Source organism: Myzus persicae, unplaced genomic scaffold, assembly GCF_001856785.1.
Source record: "Myzus persicae strain clone G006 unplaced genomic scaffold, MPER_G0061.0, whole genome shotgun sequence".
In the NCBI taxonomy this organism is placed as follows: Eukaryota; Metazoa; Arthropoda; class Insecta; order Hemiptera; family Aphididae; genus Myzus; species Myzus persicae.
The window spans coordinates 8,253-34,614 of NW_019103900.1; the positions used below are offsets into that span (position 1 = coordinate 8,253).

Below are 26,362 nucleotides of genomic sequence, written 5' to 3' on the forward strand. Positions count from 1 at the left end.
TTGTATTGTGTTTTAATAATATTATTATTATTATTATTATTATTATTATACATCATAATAATATTATAATAATATTATAAAAGCGAAGGGAAATCCACTCGAAGGCGGGTCCCGAAACGCCGGAGAGGGCGTATTTATGTCGACTCGCGGCGCGCGCGGTAAAAGACGCCGTCGTCGTCGTCCGCGGTTTTTGCGGGACACGCTTGGGCGGACGGGGCGACGGCGGTGGCGGGTGAGCGCGAAAGACGACGGTCGCGCGCCGGGGGTGGGAGGGGGGAGGCGTCGTCGAATAATTCGCTTCCGACCGACAGCGGCGGCGGCACATGTTCTCGCCGCGCAGTTCAGTCGGCTCCGGAACGCGACCGCGTGGCCACGTGTTCTGCAGCTCGTTTTGTCTCCGCCGTGTACCGCTCGTCCGACCGACCGTCGCCGCCGCCGCCGCCGCCGCCGCCGCCGCCGCATACGACCGAATGCAATCATCACAACTGCGTCGCCACGCCAATAATAAATTATTGTTATTGATAGTATTATTATCATTTGCGGCGCTACCGCGGTAACCGCGCGCGGTTAAACATTTTAAAAGGCCCGGCCGTCTGCAGCTGGAAGGTTTTCGAGAAGTCCTCATCGTTGTAAGATTTTAATACGTCACTGCTGTTGCGTTGTCGCGAGCCCAACAATTCGGGTAACGAGTTCCCGACATGGACTTCCAGAGCGCCATGGAGACGTTTGCCGAAGCTTGGGTGGTCGCCAGTGCCAAAGGCACATTCACCTACCCGCCGATCAACGGATTCCAGGTCAGTTTTCTTATTACAACTACGGTCACGTACTTGTATATTATGATATTGAGTTTCTGAAAACCGAAGTATTAAAATCATTTTTTTTTATTTGCCACAACTTCCCGCAGCCTCAGTGCATCGTGAAACCATTCTTTTATTTTTCCATTTTAAATTCAACGATGATATGATATAATAATAATAATAATAATAATAATAATAATATAAAATCGTCCTGGAATCAAGTAACGACATATTTTATCGTTTACGCGTTTTTATTAAAAATAATTTTGATGTAGAATGTGGATTAGGTATTTTGTACCTACGATTTTCAATAAAATATAATTTAAAATTATCGGCGCAACAATATCGTTACCGCGGAAAACTGAATATGATGAAATTGTTTATCCCAAATGTGAGCTCGCTTTTAAGCAAACGAGTAAAAAAAAGTTCATTACTCATTCGGTATACACTCTAAGTCTGAGAAGAACACTTTATTTCAACATTTTGTATTCGCGTGCGTATTATGAATGATAAATCGTCGTTTTCAAGCTAATCGTAAAATTTTTTTAACTAGCGTCCCAAACTTAAATTTACAACGTTAAAAACTCGTAAAAAAATTGTGCTGCTTATTAAACCGCTGTATAATTATATCCATGTGTATGATATTATTAATATCTGATATGTTATTCCAAATAATATAAATAATAAATATTTCGGAACACAATTTAATTACTGCATTAGTATAATATGTAAATGATTATCAAGCTTAAATAAATGTAATTTTAGATTTCATTCATTTGTACATGCTTAGTTTTAATTGCTTTTAATGTGTACTTTTATTTCTGTTCGAATAAATTAGAATAAGATAATTTACATATGTTAAAAAGATAAAAAATATAATATTCTAGCAATTAATAAAGATTAATTATTTCAAAATTAATCATTGTAAAAAAAAAAAACAATAATAGAACCTTTTGATGCAATCGTTTGAATTCATAACTGCACAATACATAATATTTAAACAATAGTTGTTTAAATATTACAAGTAGGTAGTTAGCTTTATCACTACGATAATAAACTAAGTTATGTTGTTCGAAGATTCAAAAAAAAGTGATTTACCGCCTATAATATTGAAATCGATAAGCTTTTATTTAAAGACACAATTTTATTTTATCACATTTTATGCCCAATATTACCATTATCGTGATTAAATTATTTTAAGGGAACGGGAATACATGCCATTTGAAACTATATTAATTGAACAAGACACTCAAATTAAGTATAGTTCACAAATAAACTATAGAAATATAGTTGATTTAAAATCGTGGAAACACTTATTATTTCAAACACTATTACTTAACGTTTTAAAGTATATTTTTATATTTTTTTACTAATTTTGAAATTATAACAAACAAAGAATTTCAGAATTTGAAACCTTATGCGTAAACTGCAGTGTATTAAAACATTTAAAACGATGCATAAACATGTAATACAACTATATTATTTTGTTTAGTAGTTACCTATTTAAAATAATATGTACTTTAAATTATGTAAAAAAAATATTTTTGAAATATTTATAGCTTTTGAAAAAATGGCATACCTTAAAATAATTATAAGTTATAGTATGATATTAGTTATTTCAGTAGCGTAGGTAATACCATGGATTTTGTCCGGAATCCGTCAACTGGTGGTTTAAAAGTTTTTACCCTCGAAATTCAGCCACCGTGCGCAACAATAATAATATAATGTTTTCACTTCGCAAAACGTGCACGTTATGCAACAGATTTGTTGAAAGCTAAGCTAATCTGTCGCAAGTGTAAGTGTAACTCGGTCGTAAGTGCGAGAGAAAAATGAGAAGTAGGGTAGAAATAACACACACCTGCCAACACTCGAGATGGCTATATTCGCTCTATTTATTTAATTTATTTTCACCCGTTAAACGTCTCTATTTTGTGTCTTGTTTATAAAAGTGCGAGCACTTGAACGACAGCAGTAAAAAGCTTTTAAATGGTAAAAAATAGATCAACTGGTTGTGCTTTTCGAGTGCTTATTACCACATTATTTTCGTTGTAGAAGAGAAAACAAGAGTCCGCTGTTATATTAACAGCTAACCAATCGACTTTCAATAATACAATATATTATATTTTCTATACACGAGGTATCTACGTCGCTTTACTAAATCGAGTAACTATACACTATCGTCGTATGGGTTATACGCCAAAATGAGTTTAACATCGCATATATAAATACTTTTTTATTGGTTTTAACATTTTATGATATGCACACATTATGTTTGTACATTGTACGTAGTATATTAGTAAAACGCTTACCAACAAGTCCGTTATGTTTAATATTATCGCATAAAATATAACTCTCAACTCCGTAGTGTTTGAGATTATTCGTTTATAATATACAATTTAAGTTGTACATATTGAAATATTGTATTGCATTGTGTTTAAAATTAACTTTATTTTATATACCTAAAATATGAAGATGAACTAGGGATTAAGAAAGAGTCAATTGTGCTCTAAAAATATAATGGTACATATTTATTATCCAATTAAATAATGTATACAAAAATATTTGGAAATTAATTGAACTGTAGCTATAATGCTATATCGTATATATTTTCTGCTCTATTAATTCACACAAAATAATATAAATTAAATAATTTATATATTTATAAATATTATAAGCGGGACCTAAGCACTCCTAAAATTGTTGGTACCATTTATTTTTAATTTTTTTTAAATTGCAATAAATTTAAAATATATAAACTATTATGAATACATCGTGAAAATCATTATTAGATATAATAGATACCTACAAGTAAAATGTTCTTTTATGGTTCTTCGTTCCATTTTCCACTAGAAAAATAAAGCCCATTAAATAAATAAATCAGTTTTAATTGATTAGTCTAGAAATCCTCTTCACCGTGATAATTATTATTGGTTAGGTAACTTAACTGTTTCGTACAGTGTATTTACGATGTACGTGAACACGGAATAAGCTATTGTATACCTAGTCACTACAGATTATCGTTGAAATTATCGTATCAATTGATTTAATAAGTATTATAATAAATGATGGTATAGTTACTCATGGTTTATTATTGAATCAATTTACTTTATCGCAACCGAAGAAATTGTTTTGAAGCATTTGTTCCAAACGTTAAGGGGCCACGAAGCGTACATATAAACATTAATTTAAATGCGATAGTATGGTATTGAAGTGTTTTACTATTATTTTAATAATAATAATATCAATAATATGCGATGTATCTTAATCCATTTTATTTTTTATACGACGGAATGCCAAATCACATAACCAAAGGTTTAGGTGCATATTTAATACAATGAATTTTTGAAGTTAATTACACGCGATTACGCGAAGCGCAGTGTACGCATTATGCAACATATTTCACACTATGTATTATTATAATCAGATTTAAAGATATCGTGTACAAACTACAAAGACGGAAAAAATAAACAATAATCACTGTTTCTACTATTATGTTTTGAAAATGGACTTGGATTAAAATACTGCATTGATACGACTTTTTAGCACTATATACCTGTAATAAATAATAAGTAACGCTGCGGGTTTGTGATTAATTAATTACATATTATAGTTAGTAAGTAATAAATATTATGATGTCCGGCGAAGCCACTGAAGCCTTTAAATCAAACCTTAATTTATAATACCAAAATACTAATTATTGCCAATGTACGTATAGGTACTACGTGATGTTGCAGCTTGTATATTATTATATTATAATATATAGATAAGTAGGGGAATGTCATTACATATAAAATTACATTTAAACCATGTACGAAATATCTACACTCTGGACATCGTGGATTTCAGTGCATAACGTATTCAAAACCACCTCTCGGAGAAGACTGCAATGACATTTCAACGCCCCTACTCTGTCTAGATACGACAGAAGAGAGACCATCCCTCTCCGATATTATTCACGATACATAGTATTATATTCACGCACGTGCAGGACAAAAAGGTAATATACAATATATATATACGGATGTACCTTGATAACATAATACATAGGCCATAGGTGTATTACTCAATTAGGAAATGTCTGACATTACACATCACGTCTCATTATAATAATAATATATAATACACACGAAAATTCGTGTTAGCAGATGATCTATGCACACATCCGTATGGTGTATACTAATAAGTAATATTGTACTGATATACATACTAATATGCGAAGGTATATAATATGGACGCGGCGAGTTTCTGTTGATGATTCAACAGCGGCTGTGGTGGTAGCGGCGGCGTAGGGTCTACTCGCTGACCAGAGCTGCACACCGCTGCACCGGGATTACCTCAGAGGTTTCGAAATTATTGTGCACGATCCGCTACAGATTAGGACGTAGGCCACGCTATATTATGTGTATATATTGAATACCTAGGTACCTACTACCTACTATGTATAATAATTCCCTCGGTCTGGAATCGAATCACACTATAATAATATATAATAATATAATAGCAATATAATTTCGTGTGTATATATATATACAGAAATTGCTGTGATAACGCCCCTAGTCATGAGGTGTATTATGTGAACACGCTGGCAGGTTCGTACATTATTGGAAACTGGATTTTTGAATTTTTCATACATGTTTCGGGATAACTAAGAGGGCTATACACAATGGCCCAACCTGTATAAACAGTGCATTACACTCTCACTTCGGCAATAGGTAAACCTCGTTCTTCTTGTGTATATTATATTATTATATAAATGTTGTACATTGTTACATTATGATCGGTCAGTATGGACACCATTATATAACATTATAATAAGAAGGCTTGGATTTACGAAAACGTCACCACGGGGGGAGGATCCACCTAGGGTGACAGCGTTTATTTATCCACCCTCCACACCGGGTCGAAGAAACTTACTGTAGGAATACTAAGTTTATTATGTTCGGGTTGCGCTAAAGTATAGTGAAGTATAATCCGTTTAAAAGGGGTTACGCGTGTGTACACTAAGATGTCGTATTTTGATTTCTAGAGGTGTTTTTAAGAAGGCTTTATTATACTTGAATTTAAGATCTTAGAGATCTCGCACATGCCGCCGAGAAAACGTTTTCAGATTAATTTATTATCAGGTGAACAGTATACAAAGCGGGTCACGCGAAATGCTATTATAATAAACAAAAACTACACTGTAAAAATTACAAAATAACAGTATAGACTCTTAGAGTTACCTATTATTAAACAATTGAATGAATAATTTAATAAAATAAGTTTGATTTACTCAGCGTTTTTCATTAATCTAGGTATAATAGTAGGTATGGCTGATGTTATCACAGTACTAATATAAATAAAATCAAGTGCGTTATTGTAGCAATTTGTTTTTTTTGTGTATACATAATACATTGATAACACCGTAACTACTTAACTTGTTTTATAAGCGTATAGTAGTATGAACAGTTAAAGTATGTTTAAAAATAATTGCATAATATAATATTGATTTAGTATCTTATATCCCAATAAAGATGATGTCGTATTATTGTATGATAATTCAAAAATATGCTCGAAAATATGTTTAAATTATTAACTAAATGTTTTATTTATTAAATAATTTATTAAATTTGCTGACCTGCAGAATATCCTTATGTATAGAAAATGTCTACATTAATAGAATATATATTTTTATCATATTTAACGTATTAATTTAATCATTGGCAAATTAAATCATGCGATGATGACGTTGAGCTCAGATCGCATCGCCTACGAAATTAATACTTCCTTAATATTTCCTACGATGCATATATAACAGGTAATATCTTTAGTTTGATGGTTTTGGAAAACAAATTGTGTACAATAGACATATTGAAATCTGCTAGCGAATTTTACTGAATGAGAGAGAGAGGGAGAGAGGAATCAAAAAAGCGCATTAAGACCCGAGAAAATTAAGGTCGTTACTCTTTTGCCGTTTTTACCGTTACTATTTTGCTGTGTTATAATATTGCAACGGATTTTCGTATTATACACGTCTTTCTAATATATCTAAGCATGTGTGTAAATATCGCATATTTTCATAATTTTTTTCGCCAACCGATTTGACAATATTGATATATTTTTGGAATATAATGTAAACGCACTGGCATTTTTTTCGAACAAATCAAATATGATGACATCTACGTTCATAAATACATTTATTATATGCCATATACCACTAGTTTTTTAACACCTACACACAGTTGTAAATAAGTACGTACGTTTATTTGATAATACTCGATTAATTAATAGTCTACTACTGTTTACTATAATAGTTAAACAACAGCTTAATCCTGTTTTATAAATACATTGAAATACGAATACTTTTATAAATGATAGGACAGTTTTATTTTTACAATATTTGATATTGACGCTGTATACCTAAACAAAATGTACAGGTTTGGGTAAATAATTTAATAGAACATTTTAATTATTTTTAAACTATTAAATATAACCCATATTATGTTATTATTTATAATATACTATGTATAAAATATGAAGATTTTACAGATCTTTAGCAGAGACTATATTTAATTAATTTTTTCAACTATAATATTATAATAGTATACAATATATACATAAAATATTGAAGTGTACCTATTGGTATCTATTAGTCTATGAAGAAATGTAAGTATTGTCTATTGAACTATCATGTACAGTTGTCCTTTAAATACCTAACCTGTACAAAGAATGTCGCTTTTTAGCAATTATAATATTATATATATGACTATAAGAAACCTTCTGTTATCTATGTATCTATAAACATATAACCATAATAAGGTAGTAGTTTATTTTGTAATCATTCGCATAGATATTTTTATTCTGATTAAGAATCACTTGAAAAAAATAATTTGTATAGATGATATTATGTACGTATACGTAATTCAACGAAGAATAGCGGTGTACACAACACTAAACCACGAGTATAATACGCAGCTCACCGTGTTAATATAAACAAATCCGGTAGGTCCCAGTGTCCCACGCTATAAGTTATGTTATAATAATATTCAAAATGAATAATATGCAAATGAGAGGCCTCTTAACAACTAATTTTATCTTGTGTATTTTTTAAAAGGTAAAAAATACCTAAAAAACGATTGGTTTTTCGATTCATCATACCACGCTGATGCAGAATATCAGGTTTAACTGGAATGAATGTGTCTTGCTATCGACAACCGATTGATGTACAAAATAATAATTATTGCAATGTAGAATTTACGATTAACGTAAACGTTATACTGTGATAAATGTTTTTAACAATTATTAAAATCATAGTGCCACTCGGAATAATTATTTGACTGATGATTAACCTATATAATATTATATCCGATTACTTATTGTGTCCGGCTAGCTAGGGCGCGCGCGTATTTGTGAGTATTATTTTCGACTGTTTTGTAAAACAACTTGAACAAAATCAATAATATGAAAAACGCTGTTAATCACTCCGCGTTAAAACAGTTTTTTAAAAATGTATACTCAATGTACATTATATTATTATTATATTATGATACACCATGTTGTTAATCATTTGACCGAAGAAAAGCATCAGTTTATAATGATCAATAATAGTCTAACATATTCTTACACTTCTATAGTATTTAATCTCATACTTTGCATAGGTGTTCTTATTATGGGGTCACGTGATCCGGTGATCGGTGAGGACAATCTTAAGCAAATCAAGCTTTTCAGCTGTTAAACATTTTTGCTATTACAACACGTGTAGGTACATCCGTTGATAATAATAACCGTAATAACAAAATTAAATTCGTATAGAATAACACACTGTTTGTAATTTTGGTGCTCATTTCAAGTACTTATCTATGTGTAATGTTTTAAAGAAGAAAAAACTCTTTAAAAGTTGAACAATTTATGTATTTTGTGGGTTATTACTGTTAATTGTCCTCAAATCAATTCAAAATCAAAATATATATATACTCATGCTAAAATTCGTGCACAACGTATGTTTTTGGGCTGGGTACAGCTTTTTTTTCTAACCGATAGGCCGATTTCCGTTATACTTTATGCCATAGAAACGCAAATCAACAATGGATAGACAAAAGATGAATTAAATATATATAATAGGTTAAATTAAATTTCTAGTAACCCTCTACTTATTTTCGTATAATATAAGTTTTATACATGTATAACACTCACAAATCGAGTGTTTTCCGTCGTTGAAGGAAAATATTATGTAGGTACCAACAAACAATTAAAAATTCACAAGCCAAAGAACACATGCTCGTAGTCAAAAACAAAATCAGATTATATTAAAAATAATTTTAGATGAGTCCATCCAGTATAGCGCGCACCCAATTTTATATTATATAAAGCTGTAAACGAATTCTGTTACTAACATCGAGTGAATATAATAAATAATAATATTGTGTACGTATAATTCTTAATATAGGTACCTGCAGGTCTTGCCCAAGACTAAGATACCCCAACTTTTGGGACGATTTCCAATAGAATTTCAAGGTTATCTGCGTGAATACGGGGACGTCGAAGACTTAAAAGATCTCCACCGAGAAAATTGTATCATAATATACTTTTATCAAATCAACAAAAATATAGTTAACTAGTTATAATTTGGCTGGCTATGCTCATTATTATTACCATATTATTACAATAAGCTGCGGCGGCTGCAGACGAATCGTCGGACAACAATACGTAATAATATTATATTATACTACAGTTGGCGGTTTCCCCGGGAGTTGAGATTTGTGTTTATAATTTTGGTAGGTAGGTAGCTATATTTTTTCCTCCTCCTTTTCTTTCGATTTATCGTAATTCCACTTTGCACAGTTCCGGATGACGTCTTGCAAAAACCGCAATGTTCTCACGCATTATGACACCTGTATATATTTAATATAAATAATAATACTCGGCTACCCTCTCGTCGAAAGCACTGCTCCACCGGCATTATAATTGTCGTGTGTCTTAATGATGACAATGGTTTAACTTTTCGGTTGGACGGTTTTTCACGCCGGATGCCTGCAGCAGTGCACTCGAATAAGTGCCAATTTTCCCGAAACATTTTACACGTCTAATGCGATTATTGAAATCAACTGTGTTTGTATTCCGTTTATTATTATTTATTATATTTGTTTCTTTAATAACAATGACGTTTTGATTATTTTCCTCTCTCTCGGGTTTCGTCACCGTCATTGTTCTCTCACGTCGCACACACGCCGCTCACCGTGATCTTATTTTAACGCTGTATATTATTATTATTAATATTTCCGCGCGAGTATGTAGTATAATAATACTACTCACGAGGAGAGTGGAGAAAAAATACAAAAAAAAATAGTAATGATAATAATAGTATCACGCGTGTCAACTTATATAGATATACAGCGAATATACAGTTTCTTTTTTGGACTGCGTCGTTGCTGTACAGCGAGGGGGAGGAAATATGGTAAAACGTCATAAATTTCTCTTAAACTAGATAAGGATTTTCTTCCGGCGAACTTTCGCGCGCCACACATAAATCAAAGTTTATACGAACAATAATAAAATGTCTTTGTGATTACGAATTCACGGACTGCGTGCGGTCGATGAGTAAAAGATAAACTCGTCACCAGACCCTGCTGCAGCCCTCCTCATACATAATATTTGTATTCTATTTTTGTACTTTTTTTTTTTTTCGTACAAGTGACCCCAGACAAGTATAGTTTATCAACATGTTTTATTATTTTAACAAGAAATATGATTTACTCGCGAATAATAATATCATATTAGAAACAAGGAACATGTGATACGGACGTGCAGTTCGATTTCTAATAAACGATGGCTTTTACCTTGAGTTTGCTCTTAAATAGAATATTATAATACATTACATATATTACATATTATTATCTTATATCAGTTTTCGTTTTGGTTGTTAAGCTTAACATCAAATATTCATCCAGTGGCTACTGTAAGAAAAACGATTGTACGTCTCGACAGTGTTCGCCAATACTGTCCTACAATCGTAACTTATAAAACGGTCGCCGTGTTGTGTGTACTTATTATTAAAACGTTTAAAGATAAAATATTAAAGTAGTGTGTACAATACATATTATTATTATTTCATAATCAAATGAAAAAAATAGGAATTTTCGACGATAATTAATACAAAGATAATTTACAATAATTTGTAACAATAAGATTGTCTTCATAAAATATACATTACCTAAATAAAATTAAGTTTAAAGCTTAAATGTATGTGATCGAATACCTGCCTATGTACATTTAGAGTGTTTAATATCTAACACCTGTGTATACGTTGTTACTTATAGTGTAATGCTCAACTTGAAATATATTGACTGAATAATATTATGCTTGTGCAGGATAGGGGCCAAAAAAACTATTCAACAACAATCACACATTTCAATTTTCATAGTAGGTGATGTGAATTTACGTAGGTAAGATAATAATAATAGATCATTCTTAGCTTTTGCGAAAATTCACCAAAGATATCTGAATTCGTATATATGATATGCAAACACTACTCGTATTCGAATAAGTATGTATATGATTGTGATCTGATGAAAATGAGTATTAATTATTCCAAATTCCAAACTAGTTTAATGTAATATCGAGATAAACCAAATGTACGGTTACTACTCAATAATTTTGTATATTATATAAATCGAGATATGATGTTTGTTCAATTGGTGAGCTCTGGTGATTATGACGCACATCCAAAAAAATTGACTAAAACTACTTTCAAACAAACAACTTACGCCTAAACATATTTTCAAAAGCAGTCTAACCACACACTGTATAAAAATGTTATCGTACATCTGGCGGTACACTCGGAAAACAAAAACACGTTACGAATTTTCCGATGTTACGTGTAGATATAACTAGGATATAATATTGTATAATGTAATTACTATTACGCGAGTATTTTGCTGGGGCGACAATTTCCACTCAAATTTACTATGGTAAAATTTTTTTTCCATAATGTTGTTTTATAACATACGAACAATATTGCATTTTAACATTTCCACAAAAACACATATGAATGTTTTAGATTTATTAATTGACTAATATTCAGAAAACATTTTCACTAGAATAAGGAAATATATATATTCTATCAAACAATAAGCTGTATATTTAATTATATATCATTCTTGTTTGTTATTTTTTAATATAAATATTCACAATTTATTAGGTTAATTAGTTATTAGGCTGTTTTGAATATTTTTTAAGGGAAAATGCCACATGCGAAGCCATATGCCAATGCCGTTGTCAATATCTTTTTCCGGAATAACTTTGTATAATTTTGTTTGTTCTAATTGCATCTGAAAAATGTTTTATTATTATTATTTAATTTAAATAATATTCAATGTTGGTAGCTAAAACAATACAGTTCATAATTTTTATTTTATAATTATTTTACACAGATAACATTTAATTTATATTAGACACCTATTTATGTAATAAACAGAAAAAATAAAATTTACATTACACATTGAAATTTAATAAGATAATTATTTCCTCCATCGAGATTACAATACGATTGGAGTATATTATATTGGTAAATTTGGTACTTATTTTGGTAATAGTGTGATTTTAGCTATGAGTAATTTTTGAATTAAAATTGACTTTTTCTATATTTTAATAGTAGTTTACGAATATTAGATAGCCTTTATTTAAAATCAAAGACCTATAGCATTAATTTGACTAAATATATACATCATAATAATTTTGACATGCAAAAGATGAGATAAGCCACTTATTCCCCATAGTGAACGTTATTATGATGTTTTAAATTTGGTTCTCAAGGATTAATTGCTAGAAATGTAGTACCACTTATTGTATGTTCTTTTTATTAGGACTATATTATAAAAGCCAAATAAGATATTGAGAAAAAACTATTTTCTAAAATAATAAATTAATTTGGGAATGATAATGAGGTCAACAGTTAATAATAAACGAATCAGAATATTTAAAATTTTGATTTTACTCAGGTTTCCTTATGTTATTTCATATTTGTGTCTGTGGAAACTCCGGTTATGGAAATATTTTTTGAACATTTTTGTAACTTTTTGACTGTGCAAAGAAATACCGTGAACGATGTAAACCCATTTCTATGTGAATGCTAATCATCAGATACCCTTGTATAATACTGCAGTTATATAGTGTTATTTAGGATTACGTGCACGGCTGTGAAACACTGAACACTGCAGTGCGGTGTGCATGCACCGCTTATTTTAATTAATATCAGCCGTCCAGAATGTCAACGAGTCGATTTAAAGGCGTCATAGAAAATTATTACATATACATTAGAAACGAATAACTATTTTACCATAAGATTCTATTTCATCGTACTTGAAAAAAATGTATAAAGTTCTATAACATACAAAATACGACCAAATCTGCTTCCTCCAAATCACTATACATTCAGCACGGAACCTACTCACTTATACAATACATTAAAACAACATGAATCCGTGGCGACGACGAAGGCACGGTGTAGGTCGTAAGTATAACACGAATATGCCTTTTAATATTATTATAAAATATATATAATTTATAATTCGTTATTTAATCATGCACATCGCAGTATATTGTACATCAGTACAACATTACAATGTATGCAGTACACCTACATGGACATATTTTAATAGTATTATGTTATGCTATGATAATAGCAAAGACAGAAATAGTTAGTTTATAGCGATGGATATTATTCATGGAAATAATTTCAATAAGTGCGTATACGTAGCTATATAGTAGAGTGCGAGGTATAGTGCCCGTGTATTATAATAATAGTACGCGGGTGGCGAAAACCCAGCAGTAAATCGGAACTAAATAACAACACCGTGACATTGTAAAAAAGGAAAATAGGTGTCAACGTTTTTCCGCTACCATTGTGTTGTATATTGCACCCGTTCTTCGGTGTACATATATATGTGCTATATATACGTATCAACAGATATTTATTCTACAGGACGACGCTAATAAATAAAAATACAATTTACGGTATTCGATTATTCCGTTTCAAAATCGCCTCTTCTTGGTTGGCTGATTCAGATCGGTCCACCATGATCTGCTATAAAGAAGAGAAATAATACCTTATAACGAGCGCAGCGAAAAAAAAAATTGACTGCGAACAGAAAGAAGATGACGAATAATAATAATATAATAAATACATATATATATATATATTATATTTGTAAGAATAAAATGAGAAAACGACCAGATAATAATGGCAACGGATGAAAAATACCGTCACACGATCGGTGTACAATGACAAATTAGTTGGGATTTTTTTCTACTCTATTCCACCGCCATCGTCTTTTCCGCGGAGGCGGCGATTATTCGCGGTGTTTTGTGATGCCATGTAATATAATATTATTTGTTATATATAATATTGTACATATATATATATATATATATTATGTGTATATTGCGGGACGTGCACATACTTTTAATATTATATCGTTATTACACGAGACGGAACAAATATGGTTCCTCGGAAAGGCTAACAAACCGACAATGAACCGTAATCGCCGACGTTGATACACGAGTATAATATTATATAGGTAGGTAACACATTATTATATTATACGTATATCGTTGTGTGTACCTAACACGTTTGTTCTTTGTGATATTATAATATTACAGTGTGTTACCTAAGTACCTATAATCCGCGTATCTACGAAAACGAGTTGTATGCACTCTCTATAATTAAATTATTCAGTACCCTGTGCATGTTTTTAAATTCTGTTTGAGGGGGCATAGAACATTAAAACTAGACTATTGGATTATCAATCGCCCGCAGACAAAATTCTAAAATATGTATAGGATAGGTGTACTGACTACTGAGTAATGTAACTGAGTTATATAGTGTACCCAGTTGTAGCAGGAACACTGTTTATAGTATATATTTCGTTTAACAGCTGAGTTAAACATGTTTATACACCTATACTATGGATAAATGATATGTTTTTTTATAATCTTAGTATATACAATAAGGCACTTTTATGATATATTATTTGCAAGAGTGTGTCGAGGATTATATTATACAATCGATATATTTTGATTTGTTTTAAATTGTATGTTAAAATAATTCTAAATAGTATTAAATATTTTATTAAAGAACAACAATACTTCAAACTAGATGGGTAAACTAATGCATTTGAATGGAATTAAGAATTTAAATAAATCTTAACTAATGTATCAATAAGGATTACATTTTAAATAGCTCTCTTCAGGCAATCGTTTATTATTAAGCTATAGTTGACGAGTAAAAATCACTTGAAAAAAATTGGCCTGTCCAAAAATAGGCATTGTTATTCAAAACAATTCAGTGTTGCTGCACATGCGCTTTCCGAGAGGGTAAACGATTTGAAGTGTTCTGATAGTATAATATATGTGTGCATTTGAGACTTGAGTATCCCTTAGCTTGACAAAAAAGTCTTGACGAAGGATCGAGTGTTCCCGAAATCATTATACATCTTAAAAATCGTAATTATCATAAAGAATATTAAATTGTGCCGTTATTTTTTTTGACTACCTAGGTGTTATGTACCTATATAGTGTTTTTAACAATAATGGAAATCAATAATTGTATGCTATTAAAAGTGCTTCTTACCGTATCATAAATTGTGCTTTCCACTATGTCTAATTCCTATACAATAATTTATGCATGTGTATATGACATATAGTTATATTAAAAAAAAAATGTCCATTGATAATGTTTTAAATTTAGAAATGGTAACAAAACATTTGAAATGCTATTGAAGAAAACTGAATGTGTACGCGTAATAAATAATAATACATTTTGTGTCTACAATTATGTATTATTTACTATTAGGTCATATAACTTAATTAGTTGTGTAGGTATTCCTAAAAAATACCAATCATAGAAAAAAATAATCGATGGACATACGTGTTTTGTTTTGAAATGATTATCAATTAACCAGTTTAAACTTTTAGAGTTAGATCATAGTAATACAAATAATTATAATTTATTTATGTGTAATAGTGTTGTTTAAAATATAAATACGTGTAGCAATAATTTTTATGGAAAATTATCTGTATAGACCTCATTTTAATTAAAAATCGTAATTACGTTTGATTACAACTCAATGACGTTGTTTTCTTATTGAATAATAAAGACCTATAATTTAATAAGCTATAGTGATTTATTATTTTATACATAATACTTATCACTCATCGGTTATATTTAACTCTATATCAAGTTTTCTACTTAAAAATAAAAAACAAAACTAATAACTAGGTAGAACAGTGCGTGCTAAACTACATGATTCGTTTTATGTACGTAACTAACGAATACATCAAAAGCAAAACTTTTATTTTGCACCTTTCGCAGTTTCTAGTGCAAAATTATGTAATTTCAAATATTATTTAAAGACATTTTGTTAGGTTTAATATACAAATATGGAATACTCACAATTCAACAGGTAAAGAAAAGTATAATGCAGAATTTAACAAAATCCTGTCTTATATTTGTGCATATGTTAATAGCACAGCACTGTCAGCACTAGTCTACCTATAAAAGCCATCACAGCCGAGTTTCTTTAAATAGTTTGGTCATAATGTATTAATATTAAGATTATTTAAGTCCCTTAAAATATATTCATTTTTTAGTGAAAACAATTTAGGTTATTTTTTATAATTATTATGTCATTATTGCGGTTAAATGTTATTTTTTAAGAGGAAATTCGTTAGTTTTTTTTTTAGAGAGTTTTTTAATAGTTAATATGTAATTTAAATAGTTAAATTATATATTATTATCATAGGCAATTATGTCAAATCTATTCTCTTTATTCTCTTAACTAAACGTTACTGTTTTAAAATATTAAATATATTTTAAAGATGATTTTAATTAATTTAGATCAAAGGATTAAAATTATTCGTTTTAGTAAGAAGAAACAAGTTGGAAGGTATATACCTAATAATATTTTAATGAACGGTTATAAAATAATAAACGTAGTTTTATACACATTTACGCAACATATTATTAATATGTGGACTGTGAGTACATAAATATACAACTCTATCGTAAGTTATACCTACTGTTTCTAAAATATCGTCTCAACTGTTTTTAATACTTTGTATAATGTTTAGTGAAATACAATTAATATGTATATACCGCAATACTATATATATATATATATATTTATACATATTATATAGGTAATATATAATTAGTGAAAAGTCTGAAAACATTATTATTTTCATTTAGCTTATAGTATCAGATTAACACGTTTGTTTGTTTTATAGATCAAAGTTTAATCAATTAATTGAGTATATATATTTTAATAATTATGAGTATTTGTACTGAACAAAACATTATACTACAACGAACAAACGTAGGTATATGCCAATAATACGCTCATTTAATAAAATTGAATATCAATCACAATCATTTTAAATATTAGGTAGGTATAGGTACTTGTTAGAATATATTCGATAAACATTTATTTCAGATAAATCGCAGTTAAGCCAGCTTGTTAGATTAATGAAAGTAGGTATACTTGGTGTATTATAATATTATGAATGTAATTTTAATGATGCTGTTTTTTTTATGATTATGTAATGTGCGCCAACAACAAAGTTTAAAATCGGAGTTACAATAATTAATTATTATACAATTAACCATTAATTAATCATTAATTAACCATGAAATAAAAATATAATTTATAATTATCGTCGTCTTAATCCTCGTAGATGCATTAATAATTGAATATCTATAATCATATCCTAAATAGTTATTCTAATAAATACTATGTATATATGTATAGTATTATGTATTATATATTAATAGTAATATTACCTATATATTTATGTGATAAATATGATAAATCACTTTTATTAAGTATTTTGGTTGATTTTAGTTTAATTTTTTTTTTCATTAATTAGAATAATATCAGTATCTATATAAGACGATTACGATTTGTGCGTCTAGATAGAAGACTTTTACATTAAAAAACCGTCATCATCGCGGAATGTTATGATATAAAGTAATTTTTTTTTTTTATTAAATACATTTCTTTATAAGATACAATTACATGATGTAAATATATACATAGATATAGAATATATCTACTCCTGTAAGCCTAGGCTTGTGGTGGAGTAGAGCGTAATTATATTATTATTAAAAAAATAATGATATAACTGGAAGTTTTATTGGATGCGTACAATAATAACAATCAATCGTACTATTTAAGTTTTCATAATATATATGCCTACGCATGATAGTCATGTCAAAAACATTGTATACAAATTACACCGTGAGACCTACAATAATATTGTGTATTATAGTCGAAGCATTTTGTAAATAATAAAAGTATTAGAATTTTATGTGTGTATATGTAGGCATTAGTACATAACCATATTATTGTGTTATATATTCTATATATATATATATATATATATATATATATATATATACCAAGACGGTATTTGATCGTAAATTCGTAAGACGTCTTCGCGGATTCGGTGGCAACGATGACGGTGCTCCATTTTATGATGTGCGATCGGCAGTCATGTACATATGTGCACCTATCATATATACCTAATATATATATATGACTGTGTATGTGTGTAGGTACACTTACACTAACTATATCAATATTATTCGTCTGTTTCCATTGCTGCTATAACTGCAGCTACGTCCCGTTACACCTTGCGAATACAATACGAATGAAAATCAGAAAAATATATACCTATATCGTGTTACCCGTGTATAATAGTAATATGAAGGCGAAAGAACACCGCGAACACCATAAAAAACCATAGCCGATTGCTGTTTGTATATAAATCCTTTTCCGACGAAAAAAATAAATAAAAATACAGCATAGCAGCCGACCGGCAAAACGAAGATGATATTATAGGTATATACAGCAGCATATTATATAGCTACAGGACGGCGGAAGATATAGCTGCTGCAGGTACATTATATATTACTATTATTATTACTATTATCATTTTACGCATTATACCTATTATACTGTAATATATAGATGGGCAGATACGTGTATATATATATATATATATATAGGTGTAATACGCGTAATATTGGCCGACACAAAAGCGTCCTCAATTGTACGCCTATTATTTAGCCATGGGATTCGCGTTTCGGGACTATTGGACGGACGGCGAATAGGTGCGCAGCAAAAAAAAATTATCCTCCAATGTCCGATACAGATAAACAATGGATACCGCATTTTCGCCGAATCGCGCGACGAGCTGCGAAAACGTGAAAAAAAAATCGAAATAAAGAAAGAATATAATATAATAATAATAATAATAATAATACCGAAATATCCGTCAACGCATATACCTACTTGTATATATATATATACAAGAGTGTTGTACCTATATAATATACCTACTGAATTTGTGCGGAGTTCGCGTAACGGAATGTGTTGAAAAAAAAATAGTATCTGGTACACGCCATATCATAACAATTTGTGTGTGTGTGTGCGTGTGTGTGTCGTGTAGGTGCGACCATTCGTCTATATAATATATTATGACAATTTGATTATGCCAAAGACGTGTGTGCCTGCATGGAAGTATGTTTATTAGATTCTCTGCGGATCGGCCGACTCGCGTGTGTGTCGTACGTGATGCTCGCCGTCATCGGTTGTCATCCGCGGTGCACGCGATTCGACATGGATATTTTGGCGACGATCCAAAACGATAAAGGAAAATGGGGAAAAAAAAACCAATAAACACAAATTTAACGCTAAATTGTTGTCCGGTAACTCTGCATAGTGTAAACAACGAATTAAATCTATATACCTATACCTATAACTACCACACCGTTTTCAATGCGCGTGAATTTCGATTTGCATGTAGGTACGTCGTCACGTTATTATAATATAATATTATGTATGGAGATTGGAGAAGGTAGGTTGGTATATAATGATGTTATTATATTATGCATGGTAAATATATTTTATTATCATATATTTTTATCGAACACGATGCTGTGCGATATTGCACCACAATGCCGATTTAGAACCGAATTTTTTACTAGATATTTTTGTATTTGGTTTTAACAAATTCTATTAATGTTTAGAAATAACAGTTTTTTTTTTTTACTTCGCGTTCACTTCTCGTCAAAAAAATTAATGTTGTATGACAGCGATTCACACAATATTAATTTAAATATTATAACTGTTGAATGAAGTGCATACATAATGTTAAGTAGGTATACCCACAGTCACAGGTTCCTGTGTAGGTACCTACAAATAGCCAATAGGTATGCATACAATTTTTTTTAAATGTATTTTTACAACATAGTTAGTTTAGTTTTAGTGCTCAAATCTTACAATATTCCATATTATTTTTTTCTTAATATGCCGGTCAAACATGTTATAACTAATCAAAATCCCTAATTTTTTTTATAAGAATCGAAATAAATCCATATAAATTGTATTCTCTAACCCATATGGCCTATACAAGTTATGACTTTTATAGCATATAATCAATCTAAAACTTTGGTGAATACTTAATATTTCCTTGACTTAAATTTAAAGTATAAATTATGAAATAGATTATGATATTGAACAAGTCTGACGTTGCAAAATCTGACTCCACTTTATCCACTTGAGTTAATGAAAAAAAACAACAATTAAATAAGTTTAATTTTACTACACTTTTGCTATTACACAATATATTAATGAGTTTTAAATGTCGATCGAGTGTCTGCTTGAAACATAATTTATGATTACCTATTATTTTTATATTCTCCATACACAATAATATAAGTTGTGTAAAATGCACTTTTACAATAAAGTATTGATTTACAAATATATATAAGTAATATATAATACAGTTCGTTAATTATTGTTTTTTTTTAAAAATAAATTGTATATTACAATGATTACCTATTACGATTTATTACTAGCGACAATGAGTTAAAAATCCAGACAATATATAGATATTTCATAGTATATATATATATATTATAATCAAAAATGCTTCAATAATACCTACTTCTTGATACCTCCACGGTTTGATAGGCGATTTAGGTGGCCACCAGATAAAAGAGCATCGCAGAAGAACAACATCGAATATTGACGTACTTAATTGAATAATAATTAAATGAGACCACAGGGCAAGAGAGAACGGCAGCAGCAGCTATACCGTTTCTCTATCATAATATTCTATGATATTATACGCGTGGGCGAATATAAAAGAAGAAGAAGAAGAAAAAACAAGAAGAATACAAATTTAATAATATATTTTATTTTATCGTCGTCCGCTGCAGCTTGCAATCTGTTGTGTCGAATTGCTGTGATGGACTTGCACCTATATTCTAATCGCGCCTATATAAAATATATATAACGGTATTATAGCGAAAACACGAGAAAATGACTTGGAAATAGTAATACAAAACGTTCCTAGTTAATGACGTATTTTACATTTTAAGTCTAGGGCTTGAATTTTCAACTATTTTTTTTAACATTTTTATTACACGATGTATTTCAAGTTACACATTTTTTCAAGAACATAATATACTCTTCAAAAAAAGAATTTATTCACATTTCGATGTATTTTAGATGATTGGGACATTATTATTTTAGATAATTTTTAACCAAATTTTATGATAATGTCAAAAAAAATCGTTCTCGATGAGGCCAGTCTGTGTATGATGAGTATTTTTTTTTTGTTCCATAACGAATCGTTATATTTGTGTACAAGGGTATCGGATTTATCTTGATTACCTGATTGCTCACGACCATCAATCGATCACATATACAGCTGATGATGGATTTCGTTAATTCAACACGTGTCAATCCATTTTTTTGCTAAACAAAAATTACGTTGTACCAACAAAAATAAGAAAAATAAATATCATGCAAACACGTTTTATAAAAAAAATCTTAATCATATACGCATAAATGATTTTTTAAGGGACTATTTAAACGTTATAGGTAATTTAAATCAGATTCCTATTCATTGCATATTATTTGACCGACGGTAATAACGATCTAAGTATAAAGTCTCAGCTCTATTTAATCGGACAACATTAGTGGGTGCATAATATACTTTAGAAGATACAAATAATATTCAGCGATATCGGTCCGCGTGCAGCCTATAGAATAACTTATAAGAGACAGAGACTTCGTCGTCATGCCTATCTTTTAATAATGGTACGTACCTCGGTAACGATATTATTATAATAGAATGGTATTCGACCATATGTGGTCTACTTGCGAATAAAATTAGTGATAATATTATGATTGTTCAACAGGTGACAAAATTGATCTCAGCTGTACCTATTCCTACACGTATAGTCCACACAATAACGCGTCACGGATCTGCAGCAGAGTAGAATCTTATAGCTTGTATAGATACTATTATATTATAAATATTTTGGCAGGTACATAAAGGTAATACCGAAACCACCTGTTGTATAAGTGATACCGAAAAATCTCAATAATCTGTCTTAATCGTACGAATAAAATAATATTTTATTTCATTGTTTCCTAGTCCGAACGACCACACGCGTTGATTATAATATAACGATTATAAATTCTGTACTAACGAATTGTGTCATTACAATATCATGGTTCTGCAGTGTTCGATTCGATCGTATTCGTTTTCTGGAAGATTGAAATCACAAAAGTATGATACTTTGTTGGTATGAAAAAATAATTCAACCGTATAGTCACACACACTCGTAATGACACCACGTCCACGTGCATGATATAATATGCTCACAATATTAATTATGCATTATAATAATAATGTTAAATTACTATCGTCGTAAGAATAATATTATGTTACTGCGGGCCCGCGCAAACGGGTACAGTGAACCTACGATTTTGGGTGCGCGCGGGCGTGGCCAAACGGAGGCGGCGGGGCGGATCTCGCGGTCGACCGCCGCCGCCCGATCCGGTTATCTTATTGGGCCGTGGAAATTCCACGGGAAAAATCCGAAACCAGTTTTCCTCGCCTAAATCCATTCGGCGACGGCCGTGGAAATCCACCGCCGCCGCCGCGCGCCCATTCCTTTCGCTCGCCGCCACCGCCGCCGCCGCCGCCGCCGCCGCTACTGCTGCGGATATACCGCGTATAGGTATTATTATTATTATTATTATTGTTATCGCTGTTGTGGCGTTCTTTTTGTGTTATGCTGTTACCATTATTATTCTCTTTCAATCTGCACGCCAATCGTCGAACGATTTACGTCTGATTTTTTTTGTAGCGTTTTGTTTTTTTTCTTTCGGTTTTTTTTTTGCTACGCGGCAGAATATTCGTCCGATTATCGTCGGTGCAATCACCTCTCACGGGCGGCTTTATAATAATATTATAAGCGACGGCGGCGTGGGTATATACGTAATAATATTATTATTATTGCACTCATCGACTGCCCACCCCCGCCCGTCGTCCACTTCTAATTCCACGGCTGTTTATGTACCAAATAATAATAATAATAATATTGTACTATTGTTTAGCCGACTCCCGGCCGCTGCGTGTCGTTGACCAAACGAAATATTGTAATGCAGTTTATGATGATTTTGATGATTATAGTAATAATATTATAACATTTCTTGTAGATTATCATGTTGTGAGATATATGGTTATTACTTTTACGAGTGGCACCACCAACGTGTTGATTCTACTGCAGCGAGCGATCACATGTGTAGTGTACTAGTGTTCTTAGAAAAATGCATATTATGGTAAATATTTGTTAATCCAAGATTTTAAAAAATATGAAATGATTTTAGGTATCAATAACGCATGTAGACAATCCATCTCAAACATAATATAATACAATAAAGTATAGTTACATATTATTCTTTTATTTAACCTGTATAGTTTTAAAACATTATTTTTTTAGGGTAGAAGTCTTGAATGATGATTTTGTTTATGCTATTTGTTGTACACCTCTCTCTGACTGTTTTGAATTTTCAAACAACAGAAACAAAAATATCTTTAATGCTCGTTACATTAAGTTAACTCATAATGAGCTGTGGGTGGATATAAAAGCGCTTTTTCTATCAGCATTAATTATTTAAAACGATTAATAATTAATTAAGTCGCATTAACTCCGATGCACATTGGCCGAGATTACATAAAATCTCGGGAATTGCAAGACTATTGTGTTCTGTTGTTGAGTGTTGTTCACATTTAGTTTTGACAGTTTTAATATTAAATAACTTGAAAGTAACAACATTACATTGTCGGTTTTGCTGTGGTTTTTTTTCAATATTTTTATTTTTAAGTGTTTTATTTCACACACGTCTAATTGATAAAAATATGCCAATCTTGATTTTCAGCAGCTATTTTTGTTGTGTCATCAATTTTAAAATCGATTGAGACGAGTTATAAAAAAAACTTTAACTTAAACATCCACTTATATATTTGTATGACAAGTTTGAACAAATAAGTCTATAATAGCATTGCAACCATTTATAGAGATCAGGGTTGTCCAATCTGAGGCGCTCAAAGCCTTTTTTCTGCCATCCTTAAAAGACATGATATGTAGTATCTACATATGTCGAGTAATTTTAGTGTTTATATAAGTGTGATGAATAATAAAAAAAAAAAACCTAAGGTGATAAGAGATGGTGTGGTGGCAATATTTGTCCATACTTATTCTATAATGTGATAACTTGTGTATTATATTATAACATGTTTGATATAAAATAAAATGTGAGTGCATTTTTGTTTTCTTTTGGGGGCCCCCCTCAGTGTTTATAAATGTATATAAATTTGGCCCACCAACTCAGAAGGTTGGTCTGGACCACCCTGTAGCAGATAATACCTACCTATCTTCTTTGTCACTTTTTTCATCGACCACGAAAATGTTGGGTGGGTTATAAGCACCCTCAATACCACAGGTAGTATAACATCGAATAAAATACATTTAATACACACGACAAAAACTCCACGGTTGGAGGTAGGACGTTTGCGCTTCACTATTGTTGTATGAAGAAATATTATAAAATCAATGGTATTACCTATTTTATCGGTGTAATATTTTGTAGTTCTGGACTGTGATAAATCTTTGATATTGATACGCTATTACAACGTGTGATTCACAAACGACCAACCAAATATTATGATATTATTAATCTTACAACAACTCGTTTGTGCACAAAATTGTGAACAATCAAAATACATTTTTGGGTACTGGGTGGGTACCATTAAAATTACGTATACTGCAGTTATCATTATATCTGAGGCCGGTCCCACACTCGCACGAGACAGGACTCCTATCCTCGTTAAGCATTATTACAGCAATCGCACGGCTAAAGTAATGGTTATTCAGTCATGAAAGCAATTACGTGTACTTGCGGTTTCTCATAGGTTGTTGCTTTTCTGTAACTATATATAATCGCACAATTATTATGATCGCCAAGTACAAGAGTTGTGTCGTACAGGCCTTAATCTTTTTTTTTATATTTAAGATAAAGGCTTCAACATCATAAGGTTATTAGCCTACAATTACAATAAAAATGAACAAGGATATAATTTATACAGTTATTTACAATTTATGGTCTAGATGGATATAATGAAAAAATGTATATATTGCTTCGGTGTTTTCTTCGCTGAAAGCGAGTCGGAGGGATGTTGAGTTTTTGAAGATTTTCCGTGCTTCGGAGTATTTTGGGCATCTTGTTACAATGTGGTCGATCGATAGGACCACGTTACATGCGTTGCATATTGGAGCAGGTTTCTTGGTGATAAGGAATGAGTTGGTGAGGTGTGTGTGGATAATATTCCTCGGTCGGTAATTACTAATTCGATAATTTGGAGCTATGCCTGCAGGTTATGCGATGTACATACCCTGTAATGTACTTGGTCAAATTTAATTGGAAAAACGTATCTGTTGGTCATAAAATGTGCTCAAATCAGTTGTGTTCTTGTGCGCAAATGAGTTATAAAAAAGGTAAATTGGCGCAAATGAGTGTGGTTGTAGGCTTTATAAAAGCCACTGCAGTGCTCATTATTATACCATCACCTCCGGCTGAGACGTCGTATGTTTAATAATGTATACTTTGCGTATATGACCCTAAAATTGCAGACGACAAGTTAGTATTTTAACAACGAGCAAAATATAATAATATTATTATAGTACCTATAGGACCATAGGGGCCATGTGGAACGTATCACTATTAGCTGCCAAACACACGATAAAATATGTATTTTTTATATCAATTGTGTACGGCTGTCAACAGGCCACAGCAGCGTGTGCAGCGTGCGTATTCGGCATTGTGACTATTATCGAAATTGTTCCGAATTCTATACCCATTAAAAAATTATTATACCTAATGTATCGTACATGTGCATTTCCCTATAGCGATAATGCTATTGTCGATATAACGTAAACGTCGTGATTTAGCGTAAAATAATATAATATATCGAGCAGACTTGTAACGAATATTGCGGTTTAAACGAGTCTATCGGCGCGTTACGTAAAATAAAATCTAGCGTTTGCGTACATAATAAAAATATATAAAAATATAATATGAGAATGTGTTTGGTAATCGTTTTTTTTTTCACTTTTTTTTTTTTTTGCATACATGACGGATTTTTCTCCGTTCGATTAATATTGGAATAAT

The 26,362-nt window shown here is 30.9% G+C and overlaps 1 protein-coding gene across 2 annotated transcripts in view; it reads left to right on the forward strand.

Moving 5' to 3' along the window:
- The first annotated feature begins 346 nt into the window (after window positions 1–346).
- The window catches only part of LOC111036101, an 87,671-nt gene continuing 61,655 nt past the window's right edge, over window positions 347–26,362 (forward strand). Inside the window, exon 1 of one of the 2 annotated variants that reach the window (XM_022318000.1) lies at window positions 347–794. In XM_022318000.1, the coding sequence (XP_022173692.1) occupies window positions 699–794 (96 nt within the window). In that variant the 5' untranslated portion in view covers window positions 347–698. The remainder of the gene's footprint in view (window positions 795–26,362) is intronic. The other variant, XM_022318001.1, reaches the window with a different exon arrangement.